The sequence below is a fragment of the Emydura macquarii genome, unplaced genomic scaffold, assembly GCF_026122565.2.
Source record: "Emydura macquarii macquarii isolate MOO-44397 ecotype Brisbane River unplaced genomic scaffold, CSIRO-AGI_Emac_v2 contig_1705, whole genome shotgun sequence".
Taxonomy (NCBI): domain Eukaryota; kingdom Metazoa; phylum Chordata; order Testudines; family Chelidae; genus Emydura; species Emydura macquarii.
This window is the reverse complement of record NW_027131842.1, coordinates 12,288-29,304: the sequence shown is the minus strand read 5'-3', so window position 1 is coordinate 29,304 and position 17,017 is coordinate 12,288. Positions and strand designations below refer to the sequence as shown.

The 17,017-nt window shown below is 52.8% G+C and overlaps 2 protein-coding genes across 2 annotated transcripts; both read left to right on the top strand.

Annotated features, from left to right (window-relative positions):
* Positions 1-690: 690 nt before the first annotated feature.
* On the top strand, positions 691-1,626 carry LOC137158518 (olfactory receptor 51G2-like). Its single transcript, XM_067556304.1, has one exon. It carries the CDS (start codon positions 691-693, stop codon positions 1,624-1,626), a length of 936 nt encoding a protein of 311 aa, XP_067412405.1.
* Positions 1,627-16,057: 14,431 nt separating this feature from the next.
* On the top strand, positions 16,058-16,748 carry LOC137158519 (olfactory receptor 51G2-like). The gene is made up of 2 exons (XM_067556306.1): positions 16,058-16,189; positions 16,314-16,748. The coding sequence occupies exons 1-2, from the start codon at positions 16,058-16,060 to the stop codon at positions 16,746-16,748; spliced, it is 567 nt and encodes a 188-aa protein (XP_067412407.1).
* Positions 16,749-17,017: the final 269 nt, after the last annotated feature.

Genomic DNA, 17,017 nt, shown 5'->3' with positions numbered 1-17,017 from the left:
CAGATAAATGCAATGACCATATTCACCATGCGCTCACAAGATCACAATTCTAAAATCACGCAGTGCTCAAGCAGGCTAAGGAACATATGGCCACAAGATATCAATGGGACCAAGAGGTTAGTAGGATTCAAAGAGGGACCGGAGGTTGATCTAGGGAAGCAGAAAATCCAATTACAGTAGTAAGGGGTTTTTCAAATAGCTTGAGAGGGTCATAAACCTTCCTGATTTACACCATAAAATATGTCTGTGTCAGGAGGAATTTTCCCCTGGGAGCAGGTTATCTCACAGCTGGCTATTGTACGGCTTCTTCTATCTTCCTCTGAAACTTCTATTCCTAGCCTCAGAAAAAGGGGCTTAATGTACTACAGGTCTGATCCAGTCTGGCATTCCCTATCGGTGGTGTACGTGAGAATATAGGTACAGCCACACAGGGTCAGACCAATGGTCCATGAAGCCCAGTATCCTGTCTTCCTGAGGGCCAATGCCAGATGCTTCAGAGGGAATGAACAGAACAGGTAATCATTATGTGTAAATCCAAGACTATGTTTTTGTTGATCTTCCTTGACCTTCTGAAAGACTCTAGACATGCACTGAGAGCAGAATGATGTTTCCTTCAATATTACCTAGTCTCCTGTTACTTTTCCTTTCAGGAAGTAAATTTCAAAATACCTTGGACCCACACAGTACACCATGTCAGCTGTCAATGACACCAAATTCCAACCTGCAGTCTTCCTTCTCACTGGCGTAGCTGGGCTGGAAGACGTCCATGTCTGGATTTTCATCCCTTTCTGCTTAATGTATGTTATTTCCATATTAGGAAATTCAGTCATTCTGTTCATTATAAAAACAGATCCATCCCTCCATGAGCCCATGTACATTTTCCTTTCCATGCTGGCTGTTACAGACCTTGGCTTATCGTTATCCACCCTACCAACAACCCTGGGCATATACTGGTTTCACTTTAGGGAGATCAGCCACGATGCCTGTTTTGCCCAGGTGTTCTTCATCCACTCACTTACGTTAATTGAATCATCTGTGCTCTTGTCCATGGCCTTTGACCGTTTTGTTGCGATCTGTAACCCGCTGAGATATGCTTCCATCTTAAGCCCATCAAGAATAGCCAAGATGGGACTGGTGTCTCTGCTAAGAGGGGTTATCCTAATATTACCACTCCCCATTCTCCTGAAACAGCATCGATACTGCAAGGATAGCATCCTCTCCCAGTCCTACTGCCTGCATTCAGACGTTATGACAATGGCTTGTTCAGATATCAGCGTCAACATCATCTATGGTTTCTTTTTAACAGTCTCTTCACGGGGATTGGACATGCTGTTCATCCTCCTATCCTATGTGATGATCTTTAAATCAGTGCTGAGTATTGCATGCCACGGGAAGCGCCTCAAGGTCCTAAATACCTGCGTCTCCCATGTCTGCATTGTCCTTCTCTTCTACACACCACATATTGCCTTATCTGTGATATATAGATTTGTGAAGAACTTTTCTCCGATATTGGCAATTGTCCTGGGTAACGTCTATATGCTAGTCCCGCCCCTGATGAACCCAATTGTGTACAGCGTGAAAACAGAAGCAATTCGTGTGAGGATAATCAGGGTATTCGTCAAGTGAAGGGTCAGTTCATCACGCAGCTCCCTAGAATGAAATGTCTGTAACTAGCTTCATGCTATCCCCAGTCTCCACTGTGCAGGGGGAAGCTTTGGGACAGCGAGAATCCACCCTGGGCGGCTGGTCTTATGGTTTGTGCACTGCTCTGCGGTTCAAAGTCCCGGCTCACACAGGGATTCTGTGCCAGAGTTTGGCATTTTTTGTTTGTTACCTAAATCCTGGTGCCCTACCTTACCCACAAGACCCTCCTTCCTTTTCCCAGCCACAGGATAGGAGCACCGGGTCACGACCTAGAACTTAAAGTGTTGAAACCCTTCTCCTTTTTGTGCTCCTGTTGCACACAGCTGTGGGTGTTCCTAGTTCAGCCATAAGATTGGGTGTGATGTTCAAATTGCTGGGTGAGTTTGTAGGGACTGTGTGATACAGAAGGTGAGACTAGATAATCATAGTGTTCTCTTCTGGCCTTAAAATCTAGGAATAGTTACACTGCAAATTGCATTTATTTCCATTGTCTCATGAGAGTTTAGAAACATCTTCCAGCAACTGGAACAACTCTTAAACAACTTCTCCCCTGTGTTTTAAGTCCATTTAGTCCTCCCTGAAGAAAGAAACAGGTTCACACCAATGCTAGGTGAAATTTTCCAGACAGATTGTTCATTTGCTGGAAAATGCAGGTTCAGCTGATTTGAAACGATTTGCAAATTTGATAAAATAGTTTTGGCCTTTCACAAAAATGATCAGAGATGAGGGAGAAAGTGGTGGGGCTGTCTCTCGTCACCCAGCATAATCTTTAGGTCATTGATTAGAGTACTCATGCAGGTTGTGGGACAGCCCAGATTCAAATCCCCCTTTTCACCAAACCTGAAATGGAGTCACTAGAAATTTTTCAGAATTGCCACCGGACCAAAAAATCAGTTAGGGTTGGCGCTTGGAGGACATTAAGAGGATATAGGCACCCCAAAATTTGCTTTAGCCCCGCCCCCCCCCGGTAGCCACCCCACCTTCTGCAAAGGGTGGCATGCGCCACTCTCTGGTCATCCAGCTCTGAATGTTGACGATATGCAGGGTTGTCCTTAAGGCAAATGGCTCACTAGGTGAAGGGAGCTCCCCATACAGTGACCGCTGTCCTGCAGTCTGGGAAGATGGGGGCAGGAACCAGGGGTGGAGCTTTTTTCAGGCAGGGGAGATTCCCGGAAGTGGATCTGACATGGCCCCAGGATCAGCCCCGTGCAGGGAAAGAGGAAGTCCTGCCTCTCCCTAGCCCAGCCGGGACTAGCAGTTGGAGTCTGGCACAGGGTGGGTGCGCCTGCCTGGGCACCCCTCACCAGAGCTGGGCCCAGCGCTTGCAGGCTACAGGGGCCTTGGGTTGCCTGTGTGTGTATGTGTGTGTGTGTCAGGGGGTGTCTTTATAGAGCTGTGTGACATTCCCCACGGTATATTCTGGACTCTTTGAATGGCTGTGCCCCCTTCATTCTCCACCTCAGTTTGGCTTTTGCACTGCTTTGCTGATGAGCAACACAACCTGCCAGGCTCTGGTCACTCATAGCCCTCAGCATGCAACGTTACATGAATGCTCTCCCAGCCCCTCATTAGCTACACACAGGGCAACACCAGCCACTTCTCGAGGCCTAGTCTTGCACCCTAGAAATGTACATCTTGTACTGTCCCATCTGTTCACTGTACAAAGCAAGCTCATGTAAATCCATTTTTCCAGAAAAGGACAATAATTATGCACCAGCTTTGCTGTTTCAAGCATAGTTTCCCACACACTTTGAACTGCGGAGATTGGTCCCAGGCTGGGAAGGAAATCCATCCTGTGTATGAAGAACTGTGAACTGTCTTCAACATAAAATGGGGTGAGAAAAACTGTTTGTGAAACAAATAAAAAATAAACACACCGTCTTACTCCTAAACTTTACCAAGTGAAGTAAGATTTGAAGCAAACAGTTTTGACATTTATTTCTCATGACTTGTGATCACTTTAAATCTTTCTTGCTATTGTTAATAAACTGGTTTCATTGCTTTATCCTAACCACTGAGTTTGAGTCAAAGTCTTTCAAGCAACCTTGGTTCAGTAGAGAGATTGGAGGACAGAGGTAATGAAAAATGTATTGTTTCTCATTTTGTACCCTCCTCCTCTCTTTGAGTAACCCCCCTTTGCCCCTACTGGGTGTAAGCAAAGCAGTCTCCCATGCATGCACATGAGATTCAAAGTGTAATTTGGGCCTGACTGTGATCTCCTTTACCCCAGGGTAAGTCAAGAGTAATGCTACTGAAATGAATGCAGTGACTCTGGATTTGCATGGGTGTCACCGACAGCAGAATTTGCTCCTTTGAGTTCAGTGGGGTTATTTCCCAATTTTCACTGGGGTGAGAGTATAAGGCCCAATGGGCGAAATCTACCCTTCATGTGACACCACTGAAGGCAATGGGAACTCTGTGTGTAGAGATTCCAAGCTCTTTGGGAGAAGGATTGTGTTTTTGCTCTGTGTTTATGCGGTGCCTCACACAATGGGGTGCTGGTCCATTAGCACAGCTAGCTGGTGCTACGGCTGTATATATAATGATATGTGATAATTAGTCGAGGATCAAGCCCCTCTTCATGTCTTTCAGTAGCTGTTCTGAAGTGATCTTTACAGCTGTTGAGATTATATTCAACAAGCCAGTTCCATCGCAGCCTCATGCAAGCCATACGAGTGGGAGAGCATACTGGATGTGCAGAGGGGAAAGCATTTAATAAGGAACAGGAGTTGGAAGACCATACAGATGCCCGTGAATAAAATTGCTACTCCTATTTTCCTGATTACCAAATTGGGGAGTTGCGAGGTCTCATCAGAAGACCATATATCTAAGTACCAAATCTAAGTAGTCATTTAGCACTCCTGCCATATCCGCCTTTTCTGTTATTATTTTTCCCCGTTCATTGAGTAACGAGCCCACCTGTCCTTGGTCTTCCTTTTGCTTCTAATTTATTTGTAGAATGCTTTCGTGTTACCCTTTATGTCTCTAGCTTGTTTAATTACATTTTGTGCCCTGGCCTTTCTAATTTTGTCCTGCGTACTTGTGTTAATTGTTTATATTCATCCTTTGTAATTTGACCAAGTTTCCCCTTTTTGTAGGACTTTTTTGACTTTTAGATCACTTAAGATCTGCTGGTTAAGCCAGGGTGGTCTCTTGCCATACTTCCTATCTTTCTAACACAATGGGATAGTTTGTTTTTGTGCCCTTAATAATGTCTCTTTGACAAACTGCCAGCTGTCTTCAGTTGTTTTTTCTCTTAGACTTGATTAACAATGGGATCTTATCTACCAACTCCCTGAGTTTGCTATAGTCTTCCTTCTTGAAATCCATTGTCTTTATTTTGTTGTTTTCCCTCCTACCGTTCTTTAAAATCATGAACTCTATCATTTCCTGATCACTTTCACCCAAGCTGCCTTCCACTTTTAAATTCTCAACCAGTTCCTCCCTGTTTGTTGAAATCAAATCCAGGACAGCCTCTCCCCTAGTAGTTTTCTCTACCTTCTGAAACAAAAAAATGTGTCCAGTGCATTCCAAGAACTTGTTAGACAGTCTGTGTCATGCTGTATTATTATCCGAGAAGTTATTATCCCTGTAGTTGAAGTCCCCCATCACCATCAAGTCCTGTGCTTTCGATTATTTTGTTAGTTGTTTAAAAAAAGCATCATCCACCTCTTCTTCCTGGTTTGGTGCTGTGTAGTTGACGCCTACCATGACATCGACCACTTTTTTACCTCTTTTATCCTTACTGTGATATATCAAGGGCAGAGGGTGGCAGGAGAGTCTTCAATTTGCAAACTAGGGTGGGTGGGCGGGCTCATGCCCACCACTCAAGGCCCTTCCCCCAGCCCAAGGGGAGGAGCCACCGGACCTAGAGAGCAACTAATTTCGGGGGACAACAAATGTAAAAACAGGAAGGGCGTGAGGGTCAGAGGTATAAAAGAAGGGAACCGGAGGGGGCACCAAGCAGAGAACCCCAGACAGCGCCCACCACTCCCGGAAGGTGTCCATGGAGCCGGTGGACGCCGCCCAGAAGAACTCTGCCCGGAGACGTGAACGGAGAAGGGAACGGAAATAGGCCCCACAGTTGCAGGACACCTCCCCAGCCAACCTCCCCTCCCTGGTATTGAAGATGGCGACTTTGGCCAGGGCCAGGAGGAGGTTGTCAAGGAGGTCCCGCGACTTCGTGGGGCCACGGACAGGGTGTGCATAAAGAAACAAGTGTGGGGAAAAGTGGGGAGGAGCCGGAAGAGGGGCTGCAGCCTGGCACACTCCAGGTACACGTGCGCCAGGGTCTCCCTCATGCCGCAGAAGGGGCAGGTGTCAGGGCGGGGGGTGAACCGCGCCAAGAACACGCCCGTGCTCACGGCTCCGTGCAGGAGCCGCCAACTGATGTCCCCGGTGGGCCATGGGGTCAAGGTGGAATACAGGCTGGCCCACCGGGGGTCCCCGCCCTCTAGAGGTGGCAGCAGGGTCCTGCCATTTGGTGTCGGGGCTGGACGCGAGGGCGGGGAAGTGAAGGGTGTGGAGCACGAGCGTGTAAAGGTGGTCTCTCGGCGCGGTTCGGAAGGGCACCGGTGGCAAATCGTGCAGCTGGATCGGTGCGTGGGGATGGGGGGGACTGAGCGGGTTCGCGGGGCCGGGGCCCGATGGAGAGTGCCGGAGGGCCGGGACTGAGGGGCGGGCGGGGAGCGCCCTCTCCCAGAACCCGCACGAGGTAGGCGTGAGCAGCAGGGGGCAAGGCTGCCCTCACCTCCTGGAGTACGTGCCGGGGGGGGTATGAAGGGTGGAGAGCCCCATGCGTCGAGCCAGCACATGGGGATCCACCCAGTCCCCCCGGGCGTAGTCCAGGAGGTCTCCGATCTTGGTGACTCCCGCCAGGACCAACCTCCGTCGCACCGAGGGGGTCTCCGCCACCTGCACACCAAGTTGTGGGTTGTGTAGCAGGGGCTCCGCGAGGAGATCCTCCCCCTCGGGGACCAAAGGGGGCCTGGAGGCAGAGACCAGCCTCCAGTTCCGGAGGAGGTCCTCGTAGAAGACCGGCAGCTCGGAGAGGTCTCGCGGAAGACCCCTCGGGTGGAGAAAAAAGAGCTGCCGGTCGTATCGGAGCCCTCGGAGGTGGCGGACGAAGGCGTGCGCCAAGTGGCTCCACGCTGGACTATCTGCACCATAAAGGAGTCTCTGCAGGGCCTGAAGGCGGAAGGTGTGGACCTGGCTGCGGATGCAGCCCAGGCCCTGCCCCCCTTCCTCCAGGGAGAGACTCAGAATACCTGCAGAGACCCAGTGCAGTCCTGGCCAAAAGAACTCCAGAACTATCTTCTGGAGGTAAGCCAGGAAACTCGGGGTCGGGACCAGGGTGTTGAGGCGGTACCAGAGCATGGACAGGACCAGATGGTTGAGGACCAGCGCCCTCCCTCGAAGGGAGAGGCACTGGAGCAGTCCCGTCCAGCTCCGGAGCCGCCACACCACCCTGTCCGTTAAATCTTGCCGGTTCTCTGCCGGGGAGGGATGGGTGGCAGAAAGGTAAACGCCCAGATAGAGCAGCGGACCCGCGCTCCACCGGGTGGCTTGAAGTGCGGGTGGGAGGGAGCTCACCCGCCACCCGGCCCTTACCATCAGGCCAGAGCTCTTGGCCCAGTTGATCCGGGCGGAGGAGGCTGCTGAGTAGATGGCCAGGCAGGCCTCCAACCACACCAGGTCGCCCGGGTCCTGGACCACGAGGAGCACGTCGTCGGCGTACGCTGACAAGACCAGCCTCAGCACTGGCTCATGGAGCACCAAACCCGTCATCCTCCGATGAAGGAGACAGAGGAAGGGCTCAATGGCCAGGGCGTACAGCTGGCCCGACAGTAGACAGCCTTGGCGCACTCCACGCCCGAAGCTGACCGGTTCGGTCAGTGTCCAGTTGAGCTTGACCAGGCACTCCGCGGAGGCGTACAACACCCGGAGAAAACCCACAAAGTGGGGCCCGAAGCCGAACGCCCGCAGGGTGCCCAGGAGATACCCGTGGTCCATCCTGTCGAACGCCTTCTCCTGATCCAGGGACAGGAGGGCGAACGACAGACCATCCCTACACCCAAGCTCTAGGAGATCCCGGACCAAATACAGATTGTCGAAGATGGTGCGGCCCGGGACGGTGTAGGTCTGGTCGGGATGGACCACGTCCTGCAGCACGGACCCCAGCCTCAGGGAGACAGCTTTGGCCACGATTTTGTAGTCCGTGCAGAGGAGCGAGATGGGACGCCAGTTCCGGAGGTCCCCCTTCTTGGGCAGCAGGGCGAGCACGGCCCGCCTGCATGACAAGGGGAGCTCTCCGCTGGCCTCAGACTCGGCCCAGACGATGGAGAGGTCCGGGCCGAGGACGTCCCAAAACACGCAGTAGAACTCCACGGTCAGCCTGTCCATGCCCGGGGATTTGTTGGTGGGCATGAAGCGGAGGGTGGTCCCGCTCCTTGAGGGTGGTGTTAAAGTCCCCGCCCAGGACCAGGCACTCGCAAGGATCCAGTGCACCGAGGAAGGCGGCCGCCTGCTGAAAGAACCGCACCCGCTCTGGGCCCGCATTCAGGGCATAGACGTTGACAAGGTTGAACGGCAGCCCCTCCATGCAGACCCGGAGGTGCAGCAGACGGCCCGGCACAACCTCGGTGATCCCCAGCACCTTGGGCTGCAGGGTGGGGGAGAACAGTGTGGCCACTCCACCCGCGCGGGTGGAGAGATGACTCAGGTGCACCCCGTCTCCCCACTCCAGCCCCCAGCTGGCCTCGGCGGCTGGGTCTGTGTGGGTCTCCTGCAGGAACGCCATGGAGTACCCCCCTCCCGAAGGAAGGAGAGCACTTGCGTCCTGCGGAGATCCATCCTGCAGCCCCTGGTGTTCAATGTAGCGAAGACGACGGGCATCATGAGGAGGGCTGGGGGGGATCCTCGCGGCCAGGAACGCCGGCGGTTCTCGCTGGGCTCCGCAGCAGCCCGTGACTGGTCCCGAAGGCCAACAGGGCGTCACGGAAGCTGCGGGCCCGCTGGTAGGCCACGGCGTCCTGCCGCCCGGTCCCTTTCCCCTCCTTCAACATGTCCCTCACAGCCCGGAGGACGCGGTGGAAATCCCCCCAGCGCTGCAGCGCGAGCTGCACCCGGTTCCGGGCACCACGGGAGTCCCGGAGAAAGTTGCGCAGCTCTTCGTGCAGCGCCTCGGCGGGTTCGTCCTCTGGCCTGGCCCCCGCAACGACCCCGCTGCCAGACGGGACAGATGACGGGGGCAGCGGCGGAGGGAAGAGAGCAGTCCCTATAGGGCTGGGAGTGGCAAAAACGAAAGCCACCTCCTGAGAGCTCTCCAAGGGGAAGGAGACAACTCCAGGGGCGGCGGGGGCACAGGTAGCGGGGGGAGGGAGGGAGGATTCGGGGGCGGAAGGTGTAGGAGGGGCAGGATCAAGGAGAAGGGGAGGAGTTGAGACAGGGGGAGGGTCGTTGGAAGGATTAGGGGGAGGAACAGGGTCAGGATCAATTACGGAGTCCGCGGCATTTAAGCTAGCGGGGCGTGATGTCTCTGGAGGGGGGCCGGGAGCTGGAGGGTCGGGTGAGGCAGGGGAGATGGCCTCAGGGCCAGGCTTAGGAGCCGCACCATCTGTGGCTCCACACTCCTGGGGAGGGAAGACTGGGGCGACGGGCGGCCATCCCATGGTGAAAGGGCTGCAGTGGCCGCAACGGGGGCGGCACCATCGACCAGGGGAAGGGAAGGGTCCGGGACAGTCTGGGGTACAGGATCAGGGTCATCAGCTGGGGAAGGAGGGAAGGGAAAGGGGAGGGCAGCTGAGAGCCAGCCTCGGCCGAACCCCCCAAACGGGAGGGTTCATCCATCCCCGGACACGCTGGGGTTAGGCCCAAGGCGTCTATCTCCTCCATAAGGGAGGAGAAATCTCCCCCCGCCACCACGAGGTCTCCCTCGGTGGGGACCGAGGAGGGAGCAGCCTCGGCACTGGCAGAGGGTGCGAGGGGTATGGGGGCAGAGGGGCATCCGGCCAGGGACTCCCCTAGAAGGGACACTAGGAGGGAGGTGGTACCACCCACAGCTGCCGCTGCAGTCTCCTCGGCCGGTGACACCCACCGGGCACCGGCAGGGGGCGTGGCGGAAGGCCAGGGTCCAGCAGCCCCCTTGCGAGATTTGTAGGGGCGCTCACCCTCCTCGGTGATGAGGGGGAGGGAGCGCCGGATCCCAGCTTTGCGCTTGCTGTGCTTACCCTGCACGAGCACCCAGCCCTCCGAAGTGGAGGGCTGGGTGGTGGGGGCAGGGTCAGGGGGCAAGAGCGCAGGGGACGGGGTATTGGAAAGTGGAGGTGGGGCAGCAGGGGAAGGAAAGGCCTCTCCCTGGGGCGAGCCCTCTCCAGCGCCCACCAAAGGCGGCCCTGGCTCCCTCTCCCTCGCAGGCCCCGCTGGACTGCTCCGGGTGTCAGCGGGGCCCGCTCGCTCGTCTGGGCACACCGGGGGAGGCACCCCCGGGGCCCGAGCTGAGGTAGCAGGTGATGAAGGAGGGGCAGCCACAGGGACCGCATGGCTGAGTGGGGCGCCGCCGCTGGCCTGGCCAGCACCCTCCTGGGTACCGGCGGTCCCGGGCTCCCCGCTTTGCCGGGCCAGGGGGCAGTCCCTCCGGACGTGCCCCGTGGCCCAGCAGAGGAAGCACCGGGCCTCCCCCGCGCTATAATGGACCCTGTACTGGGCCCCTTGATGGGGCACCGGAAAAGACCCCTCGAGCGCCTCTCCGCCACGCGCCGCCGGTGGCAGCTGGAGCTGCACCTGCCGGCGGAAGGAGAGGACGTGGCGGAGGGCGGGGTCCTTGCAACCAAGGGGAAGTGGGCGGATGACAGAGATGGGCTTCCCCAGGGCAGAGAGGAAAGGCAGAAGGGCAGCATTGGGGAGAAAGGGCGGGACGGAGGTGAGGACCACCCGCACGCCCATGTCTTCCAGGGGCTCCACAGGGACGTGGACGCCCCCCACCGCCAGGCCCATCACCACCGCCTCCTGGGCGGTGGCCTCCGATGCCAGGAAGAAGACCACTTTCCTGTACATCTTGGAGGCCGCCACCACGGCCATGGGCCCCACCACCCGCGCCAACGCCCGCACGTAGATTTCTACGTGGGGCGAGGCAGGCACCAGAAGGCAGCGGACACCTTGCCTCCTGGTAAGGGTGGGGAAGGGGCCCCGGCCTTTAGGGATGGTGCTGGAGGCGGCGGTCGGGCCAGATGACGTGGCAGCGGCGGGCGGAGAACCCGCAGCGACCTGGGTGTACGCTCTGGGAGCGGCGCCGCCCCCAGAGCTGGTGGAGGGAACAGCGGGGGAAGGGACAGAGGGGGCGGGGGGAGCAGGCCCCATCACGGGTGGGGGCGTTGCCCGAGCGGGGCCTTTGCCCTTTTTCTTCCCCTGGCCCTTCTTCCCGGCCGAGGGTGCACCCCCCTGAGCAGTCCAGACGGCCGGTGGCCTGGTAGGGGTGGCGGGGGTAGACGCCTTGGGCGGGAGGGGGGGCTCGGGGCAAAAGGCAGGAGCGTCCAGGGAGGGGGTCCCGGCCCCAGACACACACGCCATCCTGGGGGAAGGTAGAACCACAGCGGGAAGGGTGGGAGTTAAGGAGGGGCAGCAGAGGAGGTGAGAGGGAGGACATGGGAGCGAGGTTGGAGGGGCGGGGGGGGGAAGGGAGATGGGGGAGGAGGGGGTGGACCGCTCCTCCCCGCTAGGCTGAAAGCAGGGGAGGAGAGCACCAGGGCAAATGAGTAGAAGGGGAGGGCGATCCAGGCAGGGGCGCAAAAAACACACTCACCAGCCCAGATGGAAGCACCGGCTTCTCCGGCTGCACTGGGAACAGGGGCTATTTCAACTTAAAGGGGGGTGCAGTGTGGGGGGGGAAACAAAGACACTGGGGGTTCAGGGAAAGGGGGCCATGAGCACCACGGGGCAGGAGTACTGAGCCAGGGCAGAGGGGGAAGCTGCAGCAGAAAGGAGAGAGGAAAGGGGCCAAAACAGGGCTGGAAAGGCTCAGTGGCAAGCCCACTGAGCCAAGGCAGGGCAGGGAGCAAACCAAAACAGGGCCTGGGCAAACCAAAGAAACAAACAAACCAAGGGCAGGGGCAGGGCAACCAAACAAACCAAAGTCAGGGGCAGGGGAGACAAACAAACAAACAGGGAGGAGGCTACAGGGTGGGGAGAGCTGCAGAAGAAGCAGGGGGCAAGAACAGGGAATGGGGGAGGGGAGGGGCAACCACAGCAGGGGGAAGGGTCCTCACGGCAGAAGCAGGGGAAGCAGCAGGCCCCCACAGCCAGCTGGGGGGCAAACAGGCAGGGCCCCCCTAAGAGGAAAAAGGAGCAGCAGCTCCCCAACAGCAAGAGAGTCTTGAAGGGAGGTAGGATGATCAGGGCTTTATTCCCTGCAGCCTAATTGGAGTCATGAGGGGGCAATTAGGAGTCAGCTGAGGCCAATTACGATCAGCCAGGTGCTCCATAAAAGGGCTCCGCCTCCCCCCCCCTCCCTCCCCCAAACACACAGTGCACAAGTTGGAGAGGCCAGAAAGGCTGAGGGGGGAAAAGTAGCCTAGGGGAAGAGACTGCGGCTTCACAGTACAGAGCCAGCAGTCTACAACTGCTGATCATAGGGCCCCTGGGCTGGGGCCCAGAGAAGCGGGTGGGCCCGGGTCCCTATCCCCCTCCCCCAGGGAAGATGGGGTGACGGGCAACTTCCTGGCCCCCAACAGGGGTGAAGCACGAGATCCACTAGGGGGAAGACGGCCATCAGCCACATTACTCAGAGACTTTCAACAAGCCTGTCTCTAGCTTGTTTAATTACATTTTGTGCCCTGGCCTTTCTAATTTTCTCCTACACACCTGTGTTATTTGTTAATATTCATCCTTTGTAATTTGACCTAGTTTCCACTTTTTGTAGGACTCTTTTTTGACTTTTAGATCACTTAAGATCTCCTGGTTAAGCCAGGGTGGTCTCTTGCCATACTTCCTATCTTTCTTATGCAATGGGATAGTTTGCTCTTGTGCCCTTAATAGTGTCTTTGAAAAACTGCATGCTGTCTTCAGTTGTGTTGTCTCTGAGACTTACTTCCTATGGGATCTTACCTACCAACTCCCTGAGTTTGCTAAAGTCTCTCTTCTTGAAATCCATTGTCTTTATTTTGCTGTTCTCCCTCCTCCCATTCCGTAGAATCATGAACTCTGTAATTTTGTGATTTCTTTTGCCCAAGTTGCCTTCCACTTTCAAATTCTCAACCAGTTCCTCCCTGTTGGTCAAAATCAAATCCAGGATAGCCTCTCCCCTAGTAGTGTTCTCCACCATCTGAAATAAAAAAATTGTCTCCAATGCATTCCAAGAACTTGTTGGATAATCTGTGCCCTGCTGTGTTATTTTCTGAGTAGTTATTATCTGAATAGTTGAAGTCCCCCATCACCACCAAGTCCTGTGCTTTGGATGATTTTGTTAGTTGTTTAAAAAAGCCTCATCCATCTTTTCCTCCTGGTTTGGTGGTCTGTAGTAGACCCCCTACCATGACATCAATCTCATTTTTTACCTCTTTTTTCCGTACTCAGAGACTTTCAACAAGCCTGTCTCCTATTTCCATCTTACCCACAATCCAAGTGTAGACATTTTTAATATATAAGGCAACACCCCTCGCTTTTGTCCCTGCCTGTCCATCCTGAGCAAGCTGTGCCCTTCTATTCCAATATTCCAGTCATTGGTATTATCCCACCAAGTCTCTGTCATGCCAACCATGTCATAGTTGTGTTTATTTACTAGCATCTCAAGTTCTTCCTGTCTTTGTGTGTCTGAGGAGCTTCTCAGCACCAGCTGCCCCACCTCTGGACAGACTCCCGGCACTGGCGGAACAAGCTGTGTAACTTGGCTGGAACCCGGAAATGGGATCTTCACAGCGTGAAATTCAGGGGTTGTCTCTTAAACTCCCTGAAGTGTTTAGTGAGAGACGGCTTTTCCTGAAGTCTCATTTCCCTTCCTGCCTGTTTTTCAGCAGCCTGCTATTAAACTAAGACTAGCCGTACTGATAATATACCGATATTTAACCCAAAATAGCCATATCAACAGCCCAAGAACTGGGTTTCGCATTCACATTTATAATTATGGCAGCTCAGCTCCATGTCTGTCACAATACCATTCCATGGAGGGATGTATTTTATGAACACAGTACATAGATACTCAGAGACAGAGTGAGCAATTGACGACTTTCATGTGTGAAATGAAGTTTGATTTCCATGAATACTCATGCATTTCACTTTTAAACCCACTTCCTGCAAACCCCTATTGTAGCTGAATAACAGGTGCTGGGGTTACTCTGTACTGGACCAGTGGTTTTCAACCTGTGGTCCACGGACACCTAGGGGTTTGCAGACTATGTGTTAGTTTGCCAAGGGTATTCACACCTTCAGTTGAAATTTTGCAGGGGTCTGGAAATGAAAATGTTGAAAACCAGTGTACTAGAGAGTGAGAGCCCAGAGAAAGTAAGTTGTAGATTCTGATCCCATTCTGGACAAAGGTTGCAGACTGACATCACAGACGCTAAGGGGAACCAGTCAGCTATTGACCCAAGGATAGAGGAGCTACTAGTTGCAGAGGATTTCCCCGTTTTTTGTTTGCTGACAAGTGAATGAATAAGGGCTGAGAGGCTGCAATCTTTTCAAGTTCTCAAGAAATCCAGATGATCCATATTATGTTTTAGGTCCTCCTCTAGCCTGAGATATCAACACTGAAAGAAGGTCTGAGGGAAAAAGAATGGGTTTACATGTGTGTGATAAAGTATAGTGTTATACAAGTTATGCCAAAACTTTTCATTGTAATACAGTTATTAAAAACCAAACTCTCATTACATGGATGTCTATTGAAAGCCAGCAGCAGAGTTGTTGGAATCTGTACAGGAAGGAACAGGTGTAACTTTACTACATAGTGGCCTTTGCTTTAAAAAGTATTTCAGAGGTATTCCAAACACTCTTTGCAATGAATTTGTGCTATTAACTCTTTGTTCAGTGAGCAGTTTGATGATACTATCTCCTGGTAACTGACCAGAGGCTGTTTCTCACACTTACATGCACAGTCATGCACACAAGAACTCTGCAATACTTGTGTGAGACTTTCATGAAAGTCATGAGCCAACAGAACCACTGGTCTGTGTTTCAGGAAAGAGTAGAGAAGAGGTGCAGGAAAAGAGATTATAATAGCTCATCACCTGTTACACGAGTATGGCTGAAGGAATTCGCACACTGCTGTATACCAGAAGCTTTTTTACATTAAGGGTCATGCACACAATAACTGCAATACTTGCATGAGACTTTCCACACACACAAAAAAAAGAGACATCAGAACCCCTGGTCTGTGTTTCAGCGAAGAGCAAAGATGAGGTTTAGGAAAGGAGATTATATAGTGGTTGTATGTCATTTCCTCACATCATCTCTTACATAAGTATGGGTGAAGAAACGAACCCTTCTCCTGCTGAGATAAAGTAACTGACTGTATTAGTTTGAAATTTGTGAAATATCTACAGAAACCTTGTCTGGGGAGAGGATGGGAGTCCTGTGAGGAAAAAGAGAAGGATGATGTACCTATCTGGATTCAATCTACACTTGGTAGCTTTTCTTGGAGGGATTCTTGGGGGGTCAGAGTGTATCATCAAAAGCATTTGTTAAGTGAAAGTTAGTAGAGCCTGATTCTGATCAAATTTACACCTGTACATCTGGAGAGATGCTGTTGAAGTCTATCTTTCTTCACTCAGAACCTGGCCAATTACAGTAGTGAGGAATTTTTTTAAAGTCTTGTAAGAGCTATCAACTTTCCTGACTTACACCATAAACATTCTCTAAATAGTTCATGTCAGGAGGAAACTTTCTCTGGAGGCACGTTATCTCACAGCTCTCTATTGCAAAGCTTCTTCTACCTTCCTCTGAAGCATCTGGTACTGGCGAGTGGATACTGAGCAAGGTGGACTATGGGTCTTATCCAGTCCGGCAATGCCTATCTTCCTTTTGGTGGTGTAAATCGAAGACTATATATTTGTTAATCTTCCTTGACCTCCTGGAACTCTGTAGATATGCACTGAGAGCAGAATGATGTCTCTTTCAATATCATCGAGTCTCCTCTAATTTTTCCTTTCAGAAAATAACATTCAAAACATCGCAGACCTGTCCTGTGCATCATGTCAGCTGTCAATGACACCAAATTCCAACCTGCTGTTTTCCTTCTCACCGGAATACCTGGGCAGGAAGACGTCCATGTCTGGATTTCTATCCCTTTCTACTTAATGTACATTATTTCTATATTAGGAAATTCAGTCATTTTGTTCATTATAAAACAGATCCAAGTCTCCATGAACCCATGTACATTTTTCTTTCCATGTTGGCCGTTACAGACCTTGGCTTATCCATATCCACCATGCCGACAACACTGGGCATATTCTGGTTTAACTCTAGGGAGATCAGCCATGATGCTTGTTTTGCCCAGTTGTTCTTCATCAGCTTGCTTTCATTCACTGGATCCTCCATGCTCTTGGCTTTTGACCATTTGGTTGCGATCTGTAACCCGCTGAGATATGCTTCCATCTTAAGCCCACCTAGAATAGCCAAGATGGGACTGGTGTCTGTTAAGAGGGGTGGGCTTAATATTCCCACCCCCCATTCTCTTGAAACAGTACCGATACTGTCAGGCCAACATCCTCTCCCATTCCTACTGCCTGCAGCAGGAGGTCATGAAGATGGCTTATTCGGATATCATATTCAACATCATCTATGGCTTCTTTTTAAAAGTCTCTTCAGTGGGATTCGACTTGCTTCTCATCCTCCTATCCTATGTGATGATCCTCAAAACAGTGCTGAGCATCGCTTCCCACGTGGCGCGCCGCAAGGCCCTGAACACCTGCGTCTCCCACATCTGCATCATGCTGCTCTTCAATATGCCATTGATTAGCTTGTCTGTGATATACAGATACAGTAAGAACTTTTCTCCCTTGGTGCAGATTGTCATGGCCCATGTGTATTTGCTGGTTCCTCCCCTGATGAGCCCAATTGTGTACAGCGTGAAAACCAAACCCATTTGTGCAAGAATAATCAGGGTGTTCATCAAGTGAAGAGTCCATTCATCATCTGGATCCAGCGCTGGTGACAGGAGAGATGAAAAACACAGCCATTTATTCCATCCTCAAGAGTTACATGGAATCATAGAAGATTAGGGTTGAAAGGGACCACAGGAGATCATCTAGTTTAGGTCCCTGCTCAAGGCGGGACCTACCCCAACTAAATCATCCCAGCCAGGGATTTGTCAAGCCAGGCCATAAAACCCCTAAGGACGGAGACTCCACCACGTCCCTGATAACCCATTCCAGTATTTCACCACCCT